The 17,409-nt window shown below is 45.6% G+C and overlaps 1 protein-coding gene across 1 annotated transcript in view; it reads right to left on the bottom strand.

Annotated features, from left to right (window-relative positions):
* Nucleotides 1-16,999, bottom strand: part of phlpp1 (PH domain and leucine rich repeat protein phosphatase 1) — a 65,952-nt gene extending 48,953 nt beyond the window's left edge. The window contains exon 1 of the mRNA XM_072441581.1: nucleotides 15,081-16,999. Within this exon, the coding sequence (XP_072297682.1) occupies nucleotides 15,081-16,650 (1,570 nt within the window). The 5' untranslated portion in view covers nucleotides 16,651-16,999. The remainder of the gene's footprint in view (nucleotides 1-15,080) is intronic.
* Nucleotides 17,000-17,409: the final 410 nt, after the last annotated feature.

Here is a 17,409-nt window from a genome sequence, read left to right as displayed (position 1 = left end):
ATTGGTGCGGCAGAAGAGAGGGCTGGCTGTTCCGGGGCGTCTGCGGAGAGGGGCCGTGCGCGGCGACCGGTGACGCTGGTGTTTGTGGCGGTGCGCGGCGAACGGCGTTCGGGGCAGTGCGCGGCTGTTTATGTGTGGGTTGGTGATTAATTAGCTCACAGGGGCTCCCCACCTGTTGGTTGCCTTCGTCGTTTGTAGCCCTGCATTAATAATGTCTGCAGCTGACGGGAACGGAGCAGGGACGGCTGGGATGCAGTGCCCACTTCTTGTACAGTGAACTATTAAAGCCACTGTACTCGATTTGCCTAAAAAACTTGAAAAACAGAACTATTTACAACAGTCCGAGCGTTCTAATGAGTCACGGCAATAAGTTTATAAGTGCTTTTTAAAACTTTGAGAGGCCGGAACGAGTTCAAACAGTCACAGATCAAACTAACAATAACTATCATGCCAACAGTTCTCTTTTATTAGATGTAGAACGCACTCGGTGGTCTAATTTCTCCCCTAAGAGCTGCTTTAACAGCCTATGTAATGGACTACATGGGGGGAAATCAATGCCAACCAGGGAAAACTGATGAGCAGAGATATAAGGCATGGGGAAATTTCATTGGTGCAAAGCAGGTAGATACAGAGGTAGATACAGAGGAACAGATCACTTATAGGAAGTCTGAAAAACACTTTCAGTAGAAGATCTCCTATAAATAAATAAAAAACTCCCATAGACAAATAAATACATAAATACCATTGCATGTGATCACGACAGTAATTGCACATGAATATGTGTCACGACAGCACATAGATTGCACATGAATTTCACAGTAATTGCACATGAATTCCAACAGCAATTGCACATATGACAGAATTGCACATGGTTAGGTCAGTATTGCGAGTGTTCAGTACTAACAGTGTTTGTTATAAAGTCTGACAGCAGCAGGAAGGAAAGACCTGCGAAACCTTTCCTTCACACAGCGAGGGTGGATCAGTCTCTCACTGAAGCTGCTCTCCAGAGCGGACAGAGTGTCCTGCATGGGGCGACACTCATGGTCCAGCATAGATGTGAATCTAGCCAGGACCCTTCTGTCCCCCACCTCCTGCACCGAGTCCAGAGCACAGCCCAGGACGGAGCTGGACTTCTTGATGACTCTGTCCAGTCTCTTCCTCTCCCTCTCTGTGATGCTGCTGCTCCAGCAGGCCACACCGTACAGGAGGGCTGATGCCACCATAGAGTCGTAGAAGGTCTTCAGGAGTGGCCCTGTCACTCCAAAAGACCTGAGTCTCCTCAGGAGGTAGAGCCGACTCTGGCTCTTCCTATACAGTGCGTCTGTGTTATGAGTCCAGTCCAGTTTGTGGTTCAGATGAACACCCAGGTACTTGTATGAGTCCACTCTCTCAATGTCCCGTCCCTGGATGTTCACTGGTTAGGGGGCAGTGGGGTGGCGTCTGCGGAAATCCACCACCATCTCCTTGGTCTTCCCCGCGTTGATGAGGAGGTGGTTCCGCTGACACCAGTCCACAAAGTCCTGCGCCAGTCCTCTGCCATCATCGGACTCATCACGGACGACGATGCCGCGGAGTACAGAGTCATCAGAGAACTTCTGCAGGACGCAGCTGTCCGTGTCATGTCTGAAGTCTGCAGTGTAAAGGGTGAAGAGAAAGGGCGCGAGGACAGTGCCCTGGGGCGCCCCCACACTGCAGGTCCGAGTGTCAGACACACAGTTCCGGGCTCTCACAAATTGGGGTCGGTCTGTGAGGTAGTCCAGGATCCACTCTGCCAGGTCATACTCCACACCAGCCGTCTCCAGCTTGTCCCTCAGGAGCAGCGGCTGGATGGTGTTGAAGGCGCTGGAAAGATCGAAGAACAGAATCCTCACAGAGCTGCCAGGCTTTTCCAGGTGAGAGAGAGAGCGGTGCAGCAGGGAGATGACGGCGTCCTCCACTCCGATGCCAGACCGATATGCAAACTGCAGCGGGTCCATGGCTGAGCTCACGGTGGAGCGGAGGTGGTCCAGGACTAGCCGCTCCAGTGTCTTCATCAGGTGGGACGTGAGAGCCACTGGCCTGAAGCTGTTGAGGTCTTTGGGGTGCGGTGTCTTAGGCACAGGAACCAGACAGGAGGTCTTCCAGACCTGTGGTACCACCCTCAGCTTCAGGCTCATGTTGAAGACATGCTCCATAACTCCACACAGTTCATCTGCGCAGGACTTAAGGAGCCTGGGGCTGATGCCATCAGGTCCTGCTGCCTTCCTCACTTTAATCCTCTTCAGCTCACTCCTCACCTGTGCTGCTGTGACAGTCAGTGGTTGGCAGGGGGACTGTGTGCTGGGGGGATGGGTGAGTCCAGGCGAAGTGGGGAGCTGATGGTCCGGGGCAGATAAGCGAAGAGGAACAGATGCAGGGCATTGTCCAGCTGTGGAAGAGGGAGCATGCAGCTGTGCAGGGGGAGGGGCGGGTGACCGATCAAACCTCAAGAAGTGAGCATTTAAATCATTCACCCACTGTAGATCCCCCTCTGTCTGGGCAGGGGGGATTTTGAAGCCCGAGATGGTTTTCAGGCTCCTCCACACTCCCTGAATGTTCTTCTGCTGCAGCTGATCCTCCATCCTCCGCTTGTAGCCGGCTTCAGCCTGCCTGATCTTCCTCCTCAGCCCCTTCTGCACAGTCCTCAGCTCCTCCTTGTTCCCTGACCTGAAGGCTCTCTTCTTCTCCTTCAGCAGAGCCGTCAGTTCACGGTTAATCCATGGCTTGTTGTTTGGAAAACACCGCACCGTCCGGGAGGGAACAATGTTCTCAAAACAGAAGTTGATGTAGTCCGTGATGCACTCTGTGATGGTGTTGATGTCCTCCCCATGTGGGTCATGAAGCTCAGTCCAGACAGTGGTGCTGAAGCAGTCCCTCAGAGCCTCCTCGCTCTCAGCAGACCACATCCTCACCTCACGGGACACCACAGGCTGCCTGCGCACGATGGGTTCATACACAGGCCTCAGATGTACAAGGTTGTGGTCCGAGCTGCCCAGGGGAGGGAGGGGGGAAGAGGAATAAGCCTCCTTGGTGTTGGCAAAAAACAAATCCAATGTTCTATTGTTCCTGGTGGGGCAGGTAACATACTGGGTGTATGTTGGTAGAACAGAAGAGGGAGAAGCGTGGTTAAAGTCACCAGAGACGAGGAAGAGAGCCTGTGGGTGCTGTGTTTGCAGCCTACAAGTGCAGGAGAGCAGTGCTTCACAAGCATTTTCAGCATTGGCAGACGGGGCCACATAGACTGCGATCAAAATCACATGTGAGAACTCCCGGGGAAGATAATATGGCCTCATGCCAATAGCCTATAGTTCAATATCCCTGTTACATAGCTGCTCCTTCACTGTGCAGTGTTCGGGTTTGGACCAGCTCGTGTTCACATACACCGCCAGACCTCCACCTCTTTTCTTCCCGCATTCTCTCGTTCTGTCCGCCCGCAGCAGATGAAAATTGTCCAAACCTACAATAGAGTCTGGCATTTCTGCTGTTAACCAGGTCTCTGTGAAAATCAAGACGCTGCTGTCCCTATAAATCCTCTGGGACCGCATGAGGCTCGCTATTTCCGTCATTTTATTTTGAAGGGACCTCACGTTACCCATACAATTTACTTGAAATTCTAGTCTGCGAGATGCAAATTCAACCCAGTGTAACTTGGAGTAAATAAACAAATTAGAAAGGAGAAGATTAAAATGTTGACGAAACAAGAGACTTCCACATTTAAATGATTGTCTGGTTTGAAAAACAAATCACAGATATTTTTAAGTTTTATTTCCAGGCACTGTAAGTAGAAGCTCTCATGGTGTCACTTTGTCAGCTGAACACTAGACTGTGCAGACAACCATCCGTTGGCAGAGAAATGTAAAGGTCACAAAAGAGCAAAAGTGTGATAGTGTGTGTGAAGATAATTAGGATTCATAATGTGACCCAGAGTTGTGAGACTATAATGCACCTATGACATTTGGCCCTTCTATTTTACCAGTGTAATTTAACCTTTACATGCTAACTAGTAATACTAATAATACTAATACTTTAATAAATCAGTCAATGCAAATCAGGTCTATATTAAAACCGCAAAAGGTCAGAACAGAAAAGGTGTAATCTTTCAAACATGGGTTTTTAATTTTACAGAGCATGACAATTTTTTCTTATACTGCAGTATATTTGTCTATTTTCCTCCCAGAATACGCAAGACACTTTTATGTGTCAGACTATACTTGGGATGTGTAGTAAAACACAGTGGGCCGCAAACATCACGTCTGCTTTAACGACTGAAGGCGTGATAAGCTAGACAGAAGCGGCAGTTTCACACCGCAGGTCAAAGGTCAGCCCTATGCGTTAAATCCCTTTGACGGGCCCACCCCGGCTCTCCTGTAATGCTGCTCCTTGTTTGAGTCATCTCTGAGTGGATGTGATAGGGTGAAGTGACATTTTCTCCTGATATTGTTGGTACGGCCTTGTTGCGTCACACTTTAGTCTTTGATTTGAAAAGGGATGACACGTTAGCTTGTGATGCTCACGGATACAATTGGCTTTACTGCATGTGTGACAAGGCTGAATCATTTGTGACAGCGACTGTATAAGGAAGCCAGTATAAAGAATTCTTCTGCCATCACGTGCTGTAGTGTTTTCACCACAGACTGTATAGGGGAATGGACAAAGCGACACTATACTGTTCAGCTGGAGCAAGTTTAAGCCAAATCGAGGACAGCGGTTATGCGGCTAATTTGGAGCTAAATTTCGTATTTCGAAATTTGAGTGTGTTTCATGGCAACCACAGAGCCAAGCAGGCACGAGGGTGTAGAATGAATACGGCCCTCCCTGCTTGTGCCACTGGTTTCTATAGGGCTGGAGCTTATCAACGAGCCGTACTAGCCGTCATCAAACCTGTTGCTAATGCGATCTGGAGCGGATTTCGGCCCAAAAAAATGCACTTGATTGGTCTGCTATTAGTATAAAAATCTTGATTTTTGAAAATAGAAAAATAAAAACAACAAGAAAATGTACAGTATTCTAAAACAAAGAACAAAGAACAATCAGCCTGACTGCAGCAGTTATGGAGCAAGATGCACTTCAACTTATTGTAACGTCATTGAGTGATATCTGTGTCAGCCAAAATTAGAGATATTACACTCTGATAAAGAGTGTAAGAACCCGGAAGGAAACAACAGTGAACAGAAGCTTTCTGCTTCTAATAGAACAGGCAGTAAACTTGAATCCAATCTTTATTCTGAGTCAAAAGAACCAGAAGTGTAAATGTTTTACACTTTTAAAAGCTCTTGAAAAGTTGTCAAACTAAACTTATTAAATACATGCACGACAAATTCACTCAAGTCGTGACCCATGATAAATGCAATGTTTTTTTGGACATTATTTTACCCGTTTTCCTCCTAAATGATCATGTTCACTCCATAAAACTTCAGTGAGTGGTTTAAGAAAGAAAGAAGAGCTCCGAGTGTCTAATCAGAGTCTGAGGAGTGACTGTTGCTGCCATTACAGGAGGAGACAGAGCAACATGCTGATAACACACCAGAGAGGTACAAAGAGACACTTAAGTCTGATAAATAATCTAAATAAAGCAGGAAACTCAATGAATAGGAAAGTGTGAAGTCTTATTTTACTCCAATGAAGAACAATCATACATAGCCTATGTAATGTTCAACAGAATAATGTGTTTCTTTAATTGTATCATAGCCTCAACACAGACATATTACACACGGTTACATTTCTAAAGGTCTGAAACATGCATGTATATTTACTCAAGGTTAGATTTTGAAACACAAAGCTCAAAAGGGACAACCAGCTTTTCTGCCCTACACACCTCCGGTTAGGAGGGAGTAACATTTATAGAGGATGGAAAAAAAAAAGAGCCAAGGTTCCTTGTCTCAACTTGTTTCACTACAAAAAAAGGAAACAATAATGACGGATAAAATGCGTTACTTCACTGCTGTTCCCAGAAGAATCTCATCAACGATCAAAGCCTGTTACATTTTATAGCTACGTTTGACAGCGATGATTTCAAAATAAAAGGCACAAGTGATGGCATAATTAGCTGGTAATCCGGTATGAAAGATGGTAAAAGTTGTTTCAAGTTCCTTTAAGAATAGAGGACAGATAAGAGCGATGTTTTTGTTTGTGCTTAACCTCTGACACACCACTCATTATGACGGCATTTGAAGGACTCTGCTCGCTTGGCTTAAATCAGCCGGTGATCTGCCGACATGATGAGAGACATTCTGACATTTTGATATGAAAAACTGACATGTTGCAAAGGAGAAGAGAGAACAAAGAGGCAAGGTAATGAGGAGGAGGCGCGGTAAACAAAGGAATACAGATGTCAGCTGTTCAAAAACTGAAGTTCACTGTTAAGGATGAAAAGATTGTCGAGGTCTTTTCATAGAGGTGGGCAATATATGGAATAACTGTCCCGTTTTTATGGTGCATGCATATGACACTTGTTGCACACTTTCATAATACGTGACAATTACTGTACTTCCAATGGCAAAATATATTTTCATCAGGATACTCAAAAAAAAGAAAACATAATTAAAAAAAGATCTCACAATGACGACACATTTGGTCCAGGAAGTCTCATTCATTTTTCTCAAAGGAAAACAACACAAATTTAAAAGTTTGAAAGCTTGCCCGGGGCTAATAAAATATGCGGCAACTTAACACCACTTCTGAAACTTTATACGCAACAAAGTTATCAACGCAATCTGCAGAAGTTTTACATTCGTTACTGCGTATGACAATAGTTACCACGTAGCTGGTTAGTCTCTGCCGTGCCTTTAAAACATAAAATATTCTGGCCTTTTTATTTCATTTTGAGTAAGCGGATTGTCATAATTTGTCTAGAATCCCTTTCCACAAACGTATCATGTGACAGAATGACAGGGCACAAGTAATCGGCGTCGAGATCTGTGCTTTGAGCAATCCCCCCGCTCCCGGTTAAAAGAGCACGGCAGAGCAAAGCTGGTATTACAGTAGCAGACTGATGAAGCATGTGGGCCCGATGAATGAGTTTGTGATGCTGCTGCACATTCCCCGGCTCCACGTGCTCACTTTGCTCATTTATTTCTCCTCCTGGACCCCCCCCCCTTCCTCCACCGGTCCCTTCCTTTTCTTTTGTTTTGTTTTAACATTTAACAAGGTCGGGAACAGTGGAGGGCTGAAGCGGGCATCCGGGGTGTTTTGGCTCGGGCTCCGTGTCACATGCAGGGGCCATGTGAACGCGGCAGCACTGGGGGAGAGGCGGGGGGGGGGGGGGGGGGGGGGGTGAAGAGAAAGGGTTCGCAGCAAAGGGACTGGGCAACAGTGGACAAAGGGAGCTGTGGGAGAGTTCATAAAACAAGCGTGATGTGTGCCAGACAATGCAAAGAAAAGTGCGGTGAGAGACCGCGGCCGCGTGGACAAATACGGAGGGCTACTTCCTCGTTGAACTTTTTCCACGTCCTGGGTGGTTATCAAACTGCACAGCTAACAGCAAGTGACAAGCACAGTGCCATGTTAATGATTGAGGCCGCTGGCTGCACATGTCTTCCCTGGAGTGGACTTTCAGCTCTCTTCTGAACAGAGGATGTGTTTTAGTCATTCTAGAACTCAGCTCAGCTGTTTTGGGTATGGAATAACATGCGACCGAGTGTTTTCATTTGCCTTTCTCCTGAAGGACACACAGGTCAATGAGGAAGTTGCAGAAACATACTTCAGTGTTTTTGAAAGAGATAAACTTTTAAGTAGGTCATTTCATATCAACTTACAGCGGGCCCTTCTATTAGAGCAGAGTCCACTGAAACAAGCCAAACTCCACCCAGACACATCTTATCTCTGCATGTCCAGATGACACAAACAAAGATTTGAGGACGATTTGATAATCTGCAGTGCTCACACAATGCTCTTAGTCAAACAAACCATCTGTTTGGACTTTATATATGATATTTGCACACTTATACATTTCAATTCACCCCACGCTAAGGTTTAAATGCACTATTCTCGGAGGGGAACAGAGCTTTGTAAAAGAAATCAGTGCAAGCACTGCAGGAGTGGAGGTATTTAAAAGCCCCCATCCAGGACCTGACACAGTTCTGCTTTACACTGGACGCCTTGTGCCACTCTCTAATGCTGAGAGTTACAGATGTTGTCTGGTATTAGGCTGTGTGGCTGCTGATCAAAGCTGCACACAGCGGGCCCCCTCTGGCTGCTTCTAATCCCCACTGTGCATGTGCTCAGGCCAGGGGCTGGGGCTCTTTGCGGGGACATGCAGCACCCCTCTGAAGGGACACCTCTCCATGTGAAGCCAGCCACTCCCAACTGAAACTCCTCTGAGACTGTTCTGCAAGGTCAGTGTCAAGACAGCACAGAGCAGGGCCTCCCACAGGGACAAGCACTACTCAGAACGCTCACTTGAGCTGGAGGAGGGAAGCCTCTGAAGCACACTAGCACTGCAAAATATTCTTTCACTTACATTTCTAAAATATTGTACTAAAGGGTTTTAAGTTATAGTTTATGTTTTACACAAACAACTGTACTTTACTGTACTGTAATATAGCGGCGCCTATGGACATTTCAGTAATCACAGCATTGTATGAGAATAAACACAAACACAAACAAGAGGCGTTAGAAAGCCCAACAGCAATATCCCCAGCAACTCCCCAGGATGTGGTTTCAAAGTTCCCCCAGAACTTGTAATCCATGTCTTGGACGTCCTTGCTGTCCTTGCCCACTGACATGAAAGGGAAGGGACACGTATGCTGCTCTACCTGTAGAATGTCTGACTGCGCTGCTATTACATTAGAGTTTGCTCAAAGACATAAATGAAGGTCACCAGTAATTCTCTGGAATAACAAAGCATTGGTCAGGGAGCAATGAAGAGATATGGCAAGATAAATGGAAAGTGTCAGATGGTGAGAGGGAGGAGGAGATGTGCAGAGCGATAACACGAGGAGCAGGAGAGGATCGATCAAGAGAGAAATGAGAGGAGAGAGGATGGTGGGAGGATGTCAGCGAACAAGGCAATCTATATTAGACCCAAAAGAGTTCTCCCGCCATTAACCGCTACGAGCTGACACCTGCGCCACCAGACAAGCCTAAAAAGACACCCTCACCCTGCCCCATGGACAACATTCAGTCCACAGTGGATTTATGTTGAGGAATGTGAGAAATTATACTGTAAATCTGATTAAACACCGTCATTATGAGTCAGCGGCAAAGTATTTGGAAGAGCCATTAGCTGTCGGACTGGGATGTACAGGAGGAGGAGATAGCCAAGTTTCTCATTCCAGCAACTTTCTGGATACATTTAGGGTGTATAAGATTTATTATAGCATTCATCCAAGTTCATTTTCATCCTAAAATCAAGATTTGGTTAGTTTTTGTTTGGTGGCTTGTAGCAAGTAATTAGCCTCTTCAATAAAGGTTCCATTTTAGTTCAGGGCAGTTGACCGTTTAACTGTCAGATTGCAGATTTGTTGGCCTGGTTTATGGTTCTTCTGTGCCTATCCGCACGAAGCAAAACTGGCACAAAAATCAACGTCTTCTCCGTCAGTATAAACAAACAAGTGAAATGATTTGTTCACAATAGCCTTAGAAAGTGGTGCCATTATTCTACCCCAAAGACGTGATTGTTGTCAGATGAAAGCACTTTGAGACGTAAGATTAACATGACAAGTTTGTGGAGCAAATCCCCAACAAATAATGATATGGCTCAACTTTTGTGGATTGCCATTTTGGATATTTCGTGCTACAAACTTCTAGAACGTGACGGCAACCCATTTGAATATCGAGTGTATAGTTTATAATTATAACTATTACAAACCATCTCTAAAGAAGAAAGGAACGGCTAATGTAACCTTCAACACTGGGGCATAAAGTGATGCCATTTTGTAGTTTATTTTGTGGTTTATTTTGTGGTTTGTTTTGTGGTTTATTTTGTGGTTTATTCACTAAGACAAATTACAGGATTAAAGCACATTTCTGATGCATTGTGAAAATATTGTCAGATTACTGTTATCAAAATAATCTAAAAGTATTATTTGGGGTATTCATTTCTGTCAATATATTCAATCTCTAGTTCAAAGGCAAATGGTAAAGAGCACAAAGGTATCAAACGTAAATAGGTTTTGATACTGAGGAAAATGTGCAACACTCAATTCCCATTTCAATATATTTTTCTTTTAATTACCATTTTATTCAATATAATCTACTTTTCTTTAGTTTTTTTCCTTTAAACAAACCAAGTGTTTATACTTGTTCGATAACTCAAAAACGTTCCCCTTCATTCTCATCCGAATAAATGACCACACCAATTATAACGTCAGCATTACTTTTGAGGCCGAGCAGTTCCAATCTGTCGAACTGATTATCCGGAGACAGAGCGTTGACGAGGCACTGACGGGATGTGAGTGAGGGCTCTGCGCTTTAATAGCTGCAGCGGAGAGAGCTGGAAAACGCTGGAGCAACGTTAAGCCTTTAAACCCCGGCGAGTCCTTTAAGTCATCGTCACGTCAGCGGCACCGCCTCCTCGGGAAAAGCCTGAGGTAAGACCAAAGAAATACAGGCCTCAATGGAGTGACAAGAGTGCTCCGTACAATCGAGCCATATTTCTTCAGAGAGGCATCTACGAGCGACTAGAAACGCACAGGCAGCGCGAGCAGAGCGATGGTGGTTGTTAATAATCTAAAAATGTATATAAAGTGACAGCTGATTATGTAATGTTATTTTCTGCAAGATATTTCACCAATTACAGTACAGTACAGTACAGTAAAGTACAGTGTGTTGGATGGATTTGGGCAGCTTTGTCCGAGACTAGACATACACGTATTAATGTTTTATAATAACTACTTATAATTAGCCTTAATTAAAGCATGAACAAAGACTGAATTTATAATGAAGAAATTGTTTATAAAGCACAATTCAACCTTACCCTAGCTCTAACTCCAAACCCTTTAATTAAGTAGTTACTAAGCTTGAATCTGAAATCATTCTTAATTATTTGTTCATTGTTAAGTCTTTGTGACAGATTCTCCAGTTTTTCGAATTCTGACTCAGCTTGGCGGTCATTATTTGTCATAGTTTTACATCTCTGAAGTTGCAGTTTGTAAAGACATTTTGGAAAATAGCTAAGTTAACCAGAATCCCTCTGTGATGTCATAAATGTGCAACGTGCCATTGAAAACAGAGATAATGTACACTTACATGACTTTTATGAGAGTTTAAATGACCATTCAACAAGATAAGGTGTTATCAGGTATTATTATTTGTCAAATCATAACTATTGTGTATTTTATATGGATTTTAGTATATATTTATGATATGGTTGCTAGATGACGGTTGTGGAACTGAATTAAACATTAAAAACTTAAAAAACACAATTGTCAAACAAGGTAAAATGTTTAGTCAAATCTGAAATAAGAATCATCTTTAGAAATCGTTTCAAAACATTTTTCGGGTCCGCCGCCTGCTTGTCTCCATGGAGATACAGTAGATAGACACCATACTGTGGAACATTCGAGGCAAAGCAATAACTTCTCCAAGTTACAGGTCAGATATGTGGAGGTGGAGGCCCTGCTCATGGTGCGTCTCCCTGTTGTAAGACGTTAGCAATATGAACCTGTACTTGAAAAATGCTATTTAGGTAGGTTTAATGCCGTATTGTGGAGCATTTGAGGCTAATACAAAACATATCTATGGAGACAAGATGATGATGTATCCTCGATTTGAAAAACGACTAGGAAAACTTCCAATTTATTATTATTTCGGTTTTTTTATATGGTTTATAGTTTTTTTTTAAATATATATATATAAAAGAGTGTCTGTGTTGCAACATTGGAATTTCCCCATTGTGGGACAAACAAAAGGTGCTAAACTGGTTTAGAAAACAACCTCTAGGCATCTAAAAACAACGCTGAATAAAATAGATCAGTCTCTGGCAAAATAAAAACACGCTGAAATATTTCCACAAAATTAGCCACTCCACAAATTAGCACAATCGGCTAAAGCGCAATAGCAAATGTAAAAAGGAACAGACAAGGATTTAGGTTCATAGAAGGAAGTTGGATAGATAAACAAGACATAGCAATAACAATAGTCAAGATGTTTTTTTCCTGTAATTGTTATCTGTACTTGAACATTTTTCCTGACTGCCCTGTCTTTACGGGAAACACACAACTCTAACCTACCTGGGAATCACCTGAAAACTGTGTGCAGCGTGCTGAAACTGAAACTATTGATCAGGACTCGGCTTTCCAAGGCTGCAATAACAAGGTTGAGCTGAAAGAAATGCATTCCATGGAAGGGACAGTGTGGCAGTCGATCGTTCCACTCACAAGAAAACAACATTAAGATCATTACACACTATCAACCAAATGACCTGCTTTAGACTGATACCCAGACATGAATCGATACTTAAACGAGAATCAAAACTAAACATTCATTTGGAAAAAAGTATCAATAGTTGTGGGTTAAAAAAAAACACACACAACAGGACAAAATTGGACTTCTCCTGAATATTTGATGTAGACCACCGGCTTATGATAAAGCAACTACAATTATTGTGTTGAAAGCTGCAATCTACGGTCTAAAACAGAGCATTTATATCAATAATAATAGTATTAGTATAGAGTATTGAGCCTTTATTTTAGTATTGTAATTGAACTATCTGCATCGTGCCAACACTATTTAGACATTAACGTTGAAGCATTATGGATATCTTGGCAAAGCATTATACATCTGGCTACTTCAAACGCGTAAACAGCCAAGTGAATGTTCACTGACTCGATGATTTAACAAAAAATATATAGATTTTATGGGGGCAGACAAAGACGTACTGTTTTGTTTTGGACTTTACAGCAACTTAACGCTTGCTTTAGGCCCTTCTAATGCTAAACAGGAGTGAATAAGTGCATTTGAGCCTGGACAGAGTGTTTGTAAAGCCGAGAAGGCAATGAATCTGAATTATTTAGTGTACTGCTTTGGTTTGGTTAAGAACTGTGAGTCCAGGGCCTCTAGGGAACCTCTGTGCCAGCGAGTGCTAAGGTTCAGTGTGCCATTTCCTCCTTTTACAAGTCCACACCGACACTCTCGCCCCGGCTGTGCTATCCAGGCAAGGGCAACGTCATCTCTTTTTTCCTGCAGAGCTGAAGCACTATTATGCCACTGACCTGTGACAAACTTAATGTTTATCTGGACGGGCAATTAAATCATCAAGTCAACCCGTCGAGTCTCCTGGGTTCTGGCTTTATTTACAGCTCAGTTTGAGAGTTTTTCCAAGAAGAGAATGAGCGCACACACAGTGGAGGCTGCGTGTTTTGATTCTCTTTCTTCTCGTCCCAGTCTATTAAAGATGGGTCGGCATTACAAGGGGCTCCTGTGTGGGCAGACAGGATCACTCGTCAGCCTGCCAAAGCGGACAGCAGCCCTTTGATCCACGACATCGCTCGCTGCGTGTATTTGTGTTCATGTGTCGGTGCGTGTGTGCTTGTGCGTGCCTGGCTTGGTCAAGCGAGTTCCCTCTCATCTGGTCATTTCAGACGGTGCACTCCGAAGTACGACCTGACCCCTTCAAAGTCGAACCGGCGCACCATGGCAACTCCTCCGCTCAACAGCATCTTCCAAACGTCTTCCTGTTCCGCTAATCAGCGTGAAGTGCTTTGTATGTACCTCGCATGAAGCCATTAAGTCTTCCAGTGGGTTGTAAAATGTGTTATCTGGGTCGGCATATTGTATTTAAACAGCTAGTGGCTCCAGAGGACAGCAATAAAACAGTGATGGACTTGGTTATCGAGGGCACCGAACGCACTGTGCGACTGAGGTGTGCAGTAGTGGCAGCGGTGTACAGAATCCACCAGCGCTCAGATGAGATGTCCGTCAGCCAGTCACACTGAACATGGAACAGTCATAGTCCCCCTGGTGCATCACACCCCCACCCAATTGTTCCATTTCCTCTTGACAACATGCCTGACATTCTGGAGGAGCCAGCGTACATTCCACACATGCCTTCATCGTGAGGAAGAACAACATGTCTCGCTGCTTTAATCTTTTTTACACTTTCTTTATGACCTAATGATGACACAGCTCTCATTGTCCCCTTGACAAGAGGCTAAACTGGGCTTAATCTTAGACTGAAGCCTGTGACTCTGCTCAGGTGATCTGTTAAGCCCACTCACATGGCATGTTGGAGGCGTTGCCCTCCAAGAAGCATCACACACTCAGCCTGCCATATGATACTACTTTATGCAGGCTGTTCTCAGTCGACCATGGCACATTTTCACTGACCCAATAAGCAGCTTCTCCTCTACAGTTCACACTGACACCCCTTTTCTAAATCCCACCTCCCACTTAGCAGGGACAGCAGTAGTAGAGGAGGAATCATCTGTAAAGAAAGGGGTCTTCCTTTCCGTGAAGACGCACGTTAACCCAGCTTGGCAGGCACTTACAGTTAGTGTGACAGTAGCTGAGCTGGAAGCCAACAGCACAGGCGCTGTGCAGCATCGCAATGACTAGAACTGAGTCCTCTGAGGGCCACAGCGCTCCCACCCCTCTCTCCATCCAACCACAAAGGCATTCAGCCTTTTCATTAGGATGATAATGGGGCAAAAGCCGGAAAGGGCCCCATGTCTGTGCACCATAAGTTGTGCTGATGGCTTTGTGGTAATGTCATGAGTGTCCATAGGACCATAGTGTGTCAGTACGGTCAAACAAAAACAATTAATTCCAGAAGAAATAAACAGAATAACAAGACATGCTTGGTATTTAAAAAGGACTGCACCTTCATATTGTACAAAGCACCTCTACATGATCTTGCTCCGAAACTTAACTTGAACATAATATCACACAAGGTCAAAACAACCTCAAGATATAAAACAAACTATTACACGCCTCAAATACCATGTTAAAAGTCACCAAATAACAAATCAGTCCAAGCAATTGCATTAAATCTGCACCAGTCACTTTCTGTAACAGGTCAATGACCTGTTTCAAAGACACAGCATGATTACAACATGGGCCTGAATGCTATGGATCGATAAAACCTACATACACTGTATAGAAGCATCTTAATAAAGCAAACTTACCTGCATAAAAACGTAACAAAGAGCCAATTTCTGTGTTCAGCCCTTCTTCTTGTACTCTCCAGGGATCCTTAAATCCAAGCTTAAATAGGAAGTCATTCTGAATCTGCAGAGGCCTCTCATCTGGGCTGAGCCTCCTGACAGCTTCTCCGTGCAGCTGGACATATAATGTAGGGCAGGAGTCACTGGGATCTCCATTTTGGTCTGCTGTCAGCTCACATGTCCCATCACCTTGACCACAGTCGAGCTCTTGGATGTCAGGTGTAGTACCTGTGGAACAGGCTGTTGACAGGGAGCCTGCACTGCTGCTGGGTGGCAGGCGGCCCAGACTATGGGGGATGTGTCTGCTATCTGCTCCCATATTGTTAGTCATGTCATTTAAAAGCTCTATGTTGCACTGTTTGTAGTTGGCGGAGACACCATTGGAGTGGTGTTGGGAGTCCATACTTGTGCTTGTGGCAGGACATTCCAGCTCCAGTTCATCTGAGGAGCTGCCGTAGGGGTCAGAGGACGGGCTGAGGATGGACGCCTCTGTGCCCAGGATCATGTCATCACTGAGGGAGTCCCTGTGCTCGCTCAGGTGGGCCCCAGAGCTCAGGTCGTCAAACGCACTGCTCTCCACGTCCGAGCCAGAGTTCAAGCCATAACTGTCGGCTCCGTTCCTGTGCTCGGAGTCGTCCTCGTTTGGTGTGTCTATGTTGGAGTTCAGATCTGAGAAAGAGCACGTGATATTGTCTTGAGATTCGGACTCGGGGCTGAAAAGTTTCCCGTCCTCGTCCTGTTGCTTTTGCCTCTCATTTGCATTCTCCATCAGCAGCAGTCGCAGCCTGTCACTCGGATGCCCCCTGAGTTCAGCACATTCCAGAGCGGGAAGGGGATTGCACATCAAACTTGACTCACTCAGCTTACACTGGCTCTCGTCGTACTCACTTTTCACGTCGCAGTTTCCATTCTGGTCAGTTTTGGGCTTGTCTTTACAAAAAATGCGCATGACCGAAGTGGACTTACTGCAGACTTTGCTCAAGCGGAGCGCCAGCTCGCCGGCCGTAGTGTCCATAGTGCAGAGGACCGGCCTGGGACACGACGGCGCGAGCCTGTCGTGGACGTGCACGGCGCCCCGGTGCAGATCCGCACGCACCCACTCGCGGTCCGCGGGCTGCAGCTGCATGTTCTGCCGGTGCTTGAGCAGACTCTTCCTGTCGAGGCTGCGCGTGTGCAGGGATGCGGAGGACAGGGCCGAGCTCATCTTGGCGCTGGTGGCGGCGGAGAGGTTCCTCTTTAGGCGCCTCCGTCTCAACAGGAGGGAGCTGGAGTTGCCGTTGCCGTTGCCGGACGCGACCCGGCCATTCGACGCCACGGTCCGCTTTGACGCGCTCGAGCCCGCGGTGGAAGTGCCGCGCGGAAGACGCTCCGTGGTCTTGGCATTGGCGCGAGACGGTGCCGAGTGTTCAACGCCGCCGCGGTCCGCCGGAGTCCCGCGGGCCACAGACACGGCTCCTCCGCTCGGCTTCTTCATTAACTTGCCCGCTGCTCCGTCTAGCGCGCCATCCTCGGCCGCCTGTGCACTTTCCATCCGTGCCAGTGAAAAGTCTCCTCTCTGAGTGGAAACGGTGGCTGCCTACCCCGGGCGCCCGAAGGTTCTACATTTAAACGCCGGGAGACGTGCCACCGTGCGAAATGTCCACCGAATGGGCGGTGCGGCTGAGTTATCCCACTAGTAGTCATTCACTTCGTGCTTCTTATTCCCCGTCCGCGTCTTCTCCGCCGCTCCTGGAAACATTGTGCCTAATAAATAGTGTCGGAAGAGGCTGGGCGCGCGGGGACAGAGCAGGGCGGTGACTGGGCGTCCCATTTGGACTCAAACACGGTGCTGGAATATGAAATGAACGTCGGCCGACCTCCTACGCAAATACTGACTGATATATATTCATGAAGACGACATAAGATGGGGCAGCTGACAACAACGCGGGGGGTTGTGGGACGTGGAGTCCGTTCGGCGCAGATGGGCGGCGTCACGCGCGGTTCAGGAAACTGCAACCCCCAGAATGCACCTCGCTCGCGCAGTCAAATGAGTCAAATGAGGCGGTGAGCGCGAGGGGGTAATGTCTTGTAGAATTGTTCAGAATTAAGGTTTTGTAAATGATAAACAGCATGATTTAACTGACGGAGCTCCTCAAAGTGATATTATGATGTACATGCGATATATATATATTTTTTGCTTTACGCACATATAAGTCATAAGTCTTCAACAAAAACACTCTTCACTATTGCTTCATTTATATACACTTGCGTCTACGTCCTTATTTGTGTAAGTGCACGGCATATCCCGGGT

This window comes from Eucyclogobius newberryi, unplaced genomic scaffold (assembly GCF_026437365.1).
Source record: "Eucyclogobius newberryi isolate DKJ021-1_F unplaced genomic scaffold, fEucNew1.0.hap1 SCAF_12, whole genome shotgun sequence".
Lineage (NCBI taxonomy): Eukaryota > Metazoa > Chordata > Actinopteri > Gobiiformes > Gobiidae > Eucyclogobius > Eucyclogobius newberryi.
Note: the sequence above shows the minus strand (reverse complement) of the source record. Positions and strands in the feature narration are given on the sequence as shown.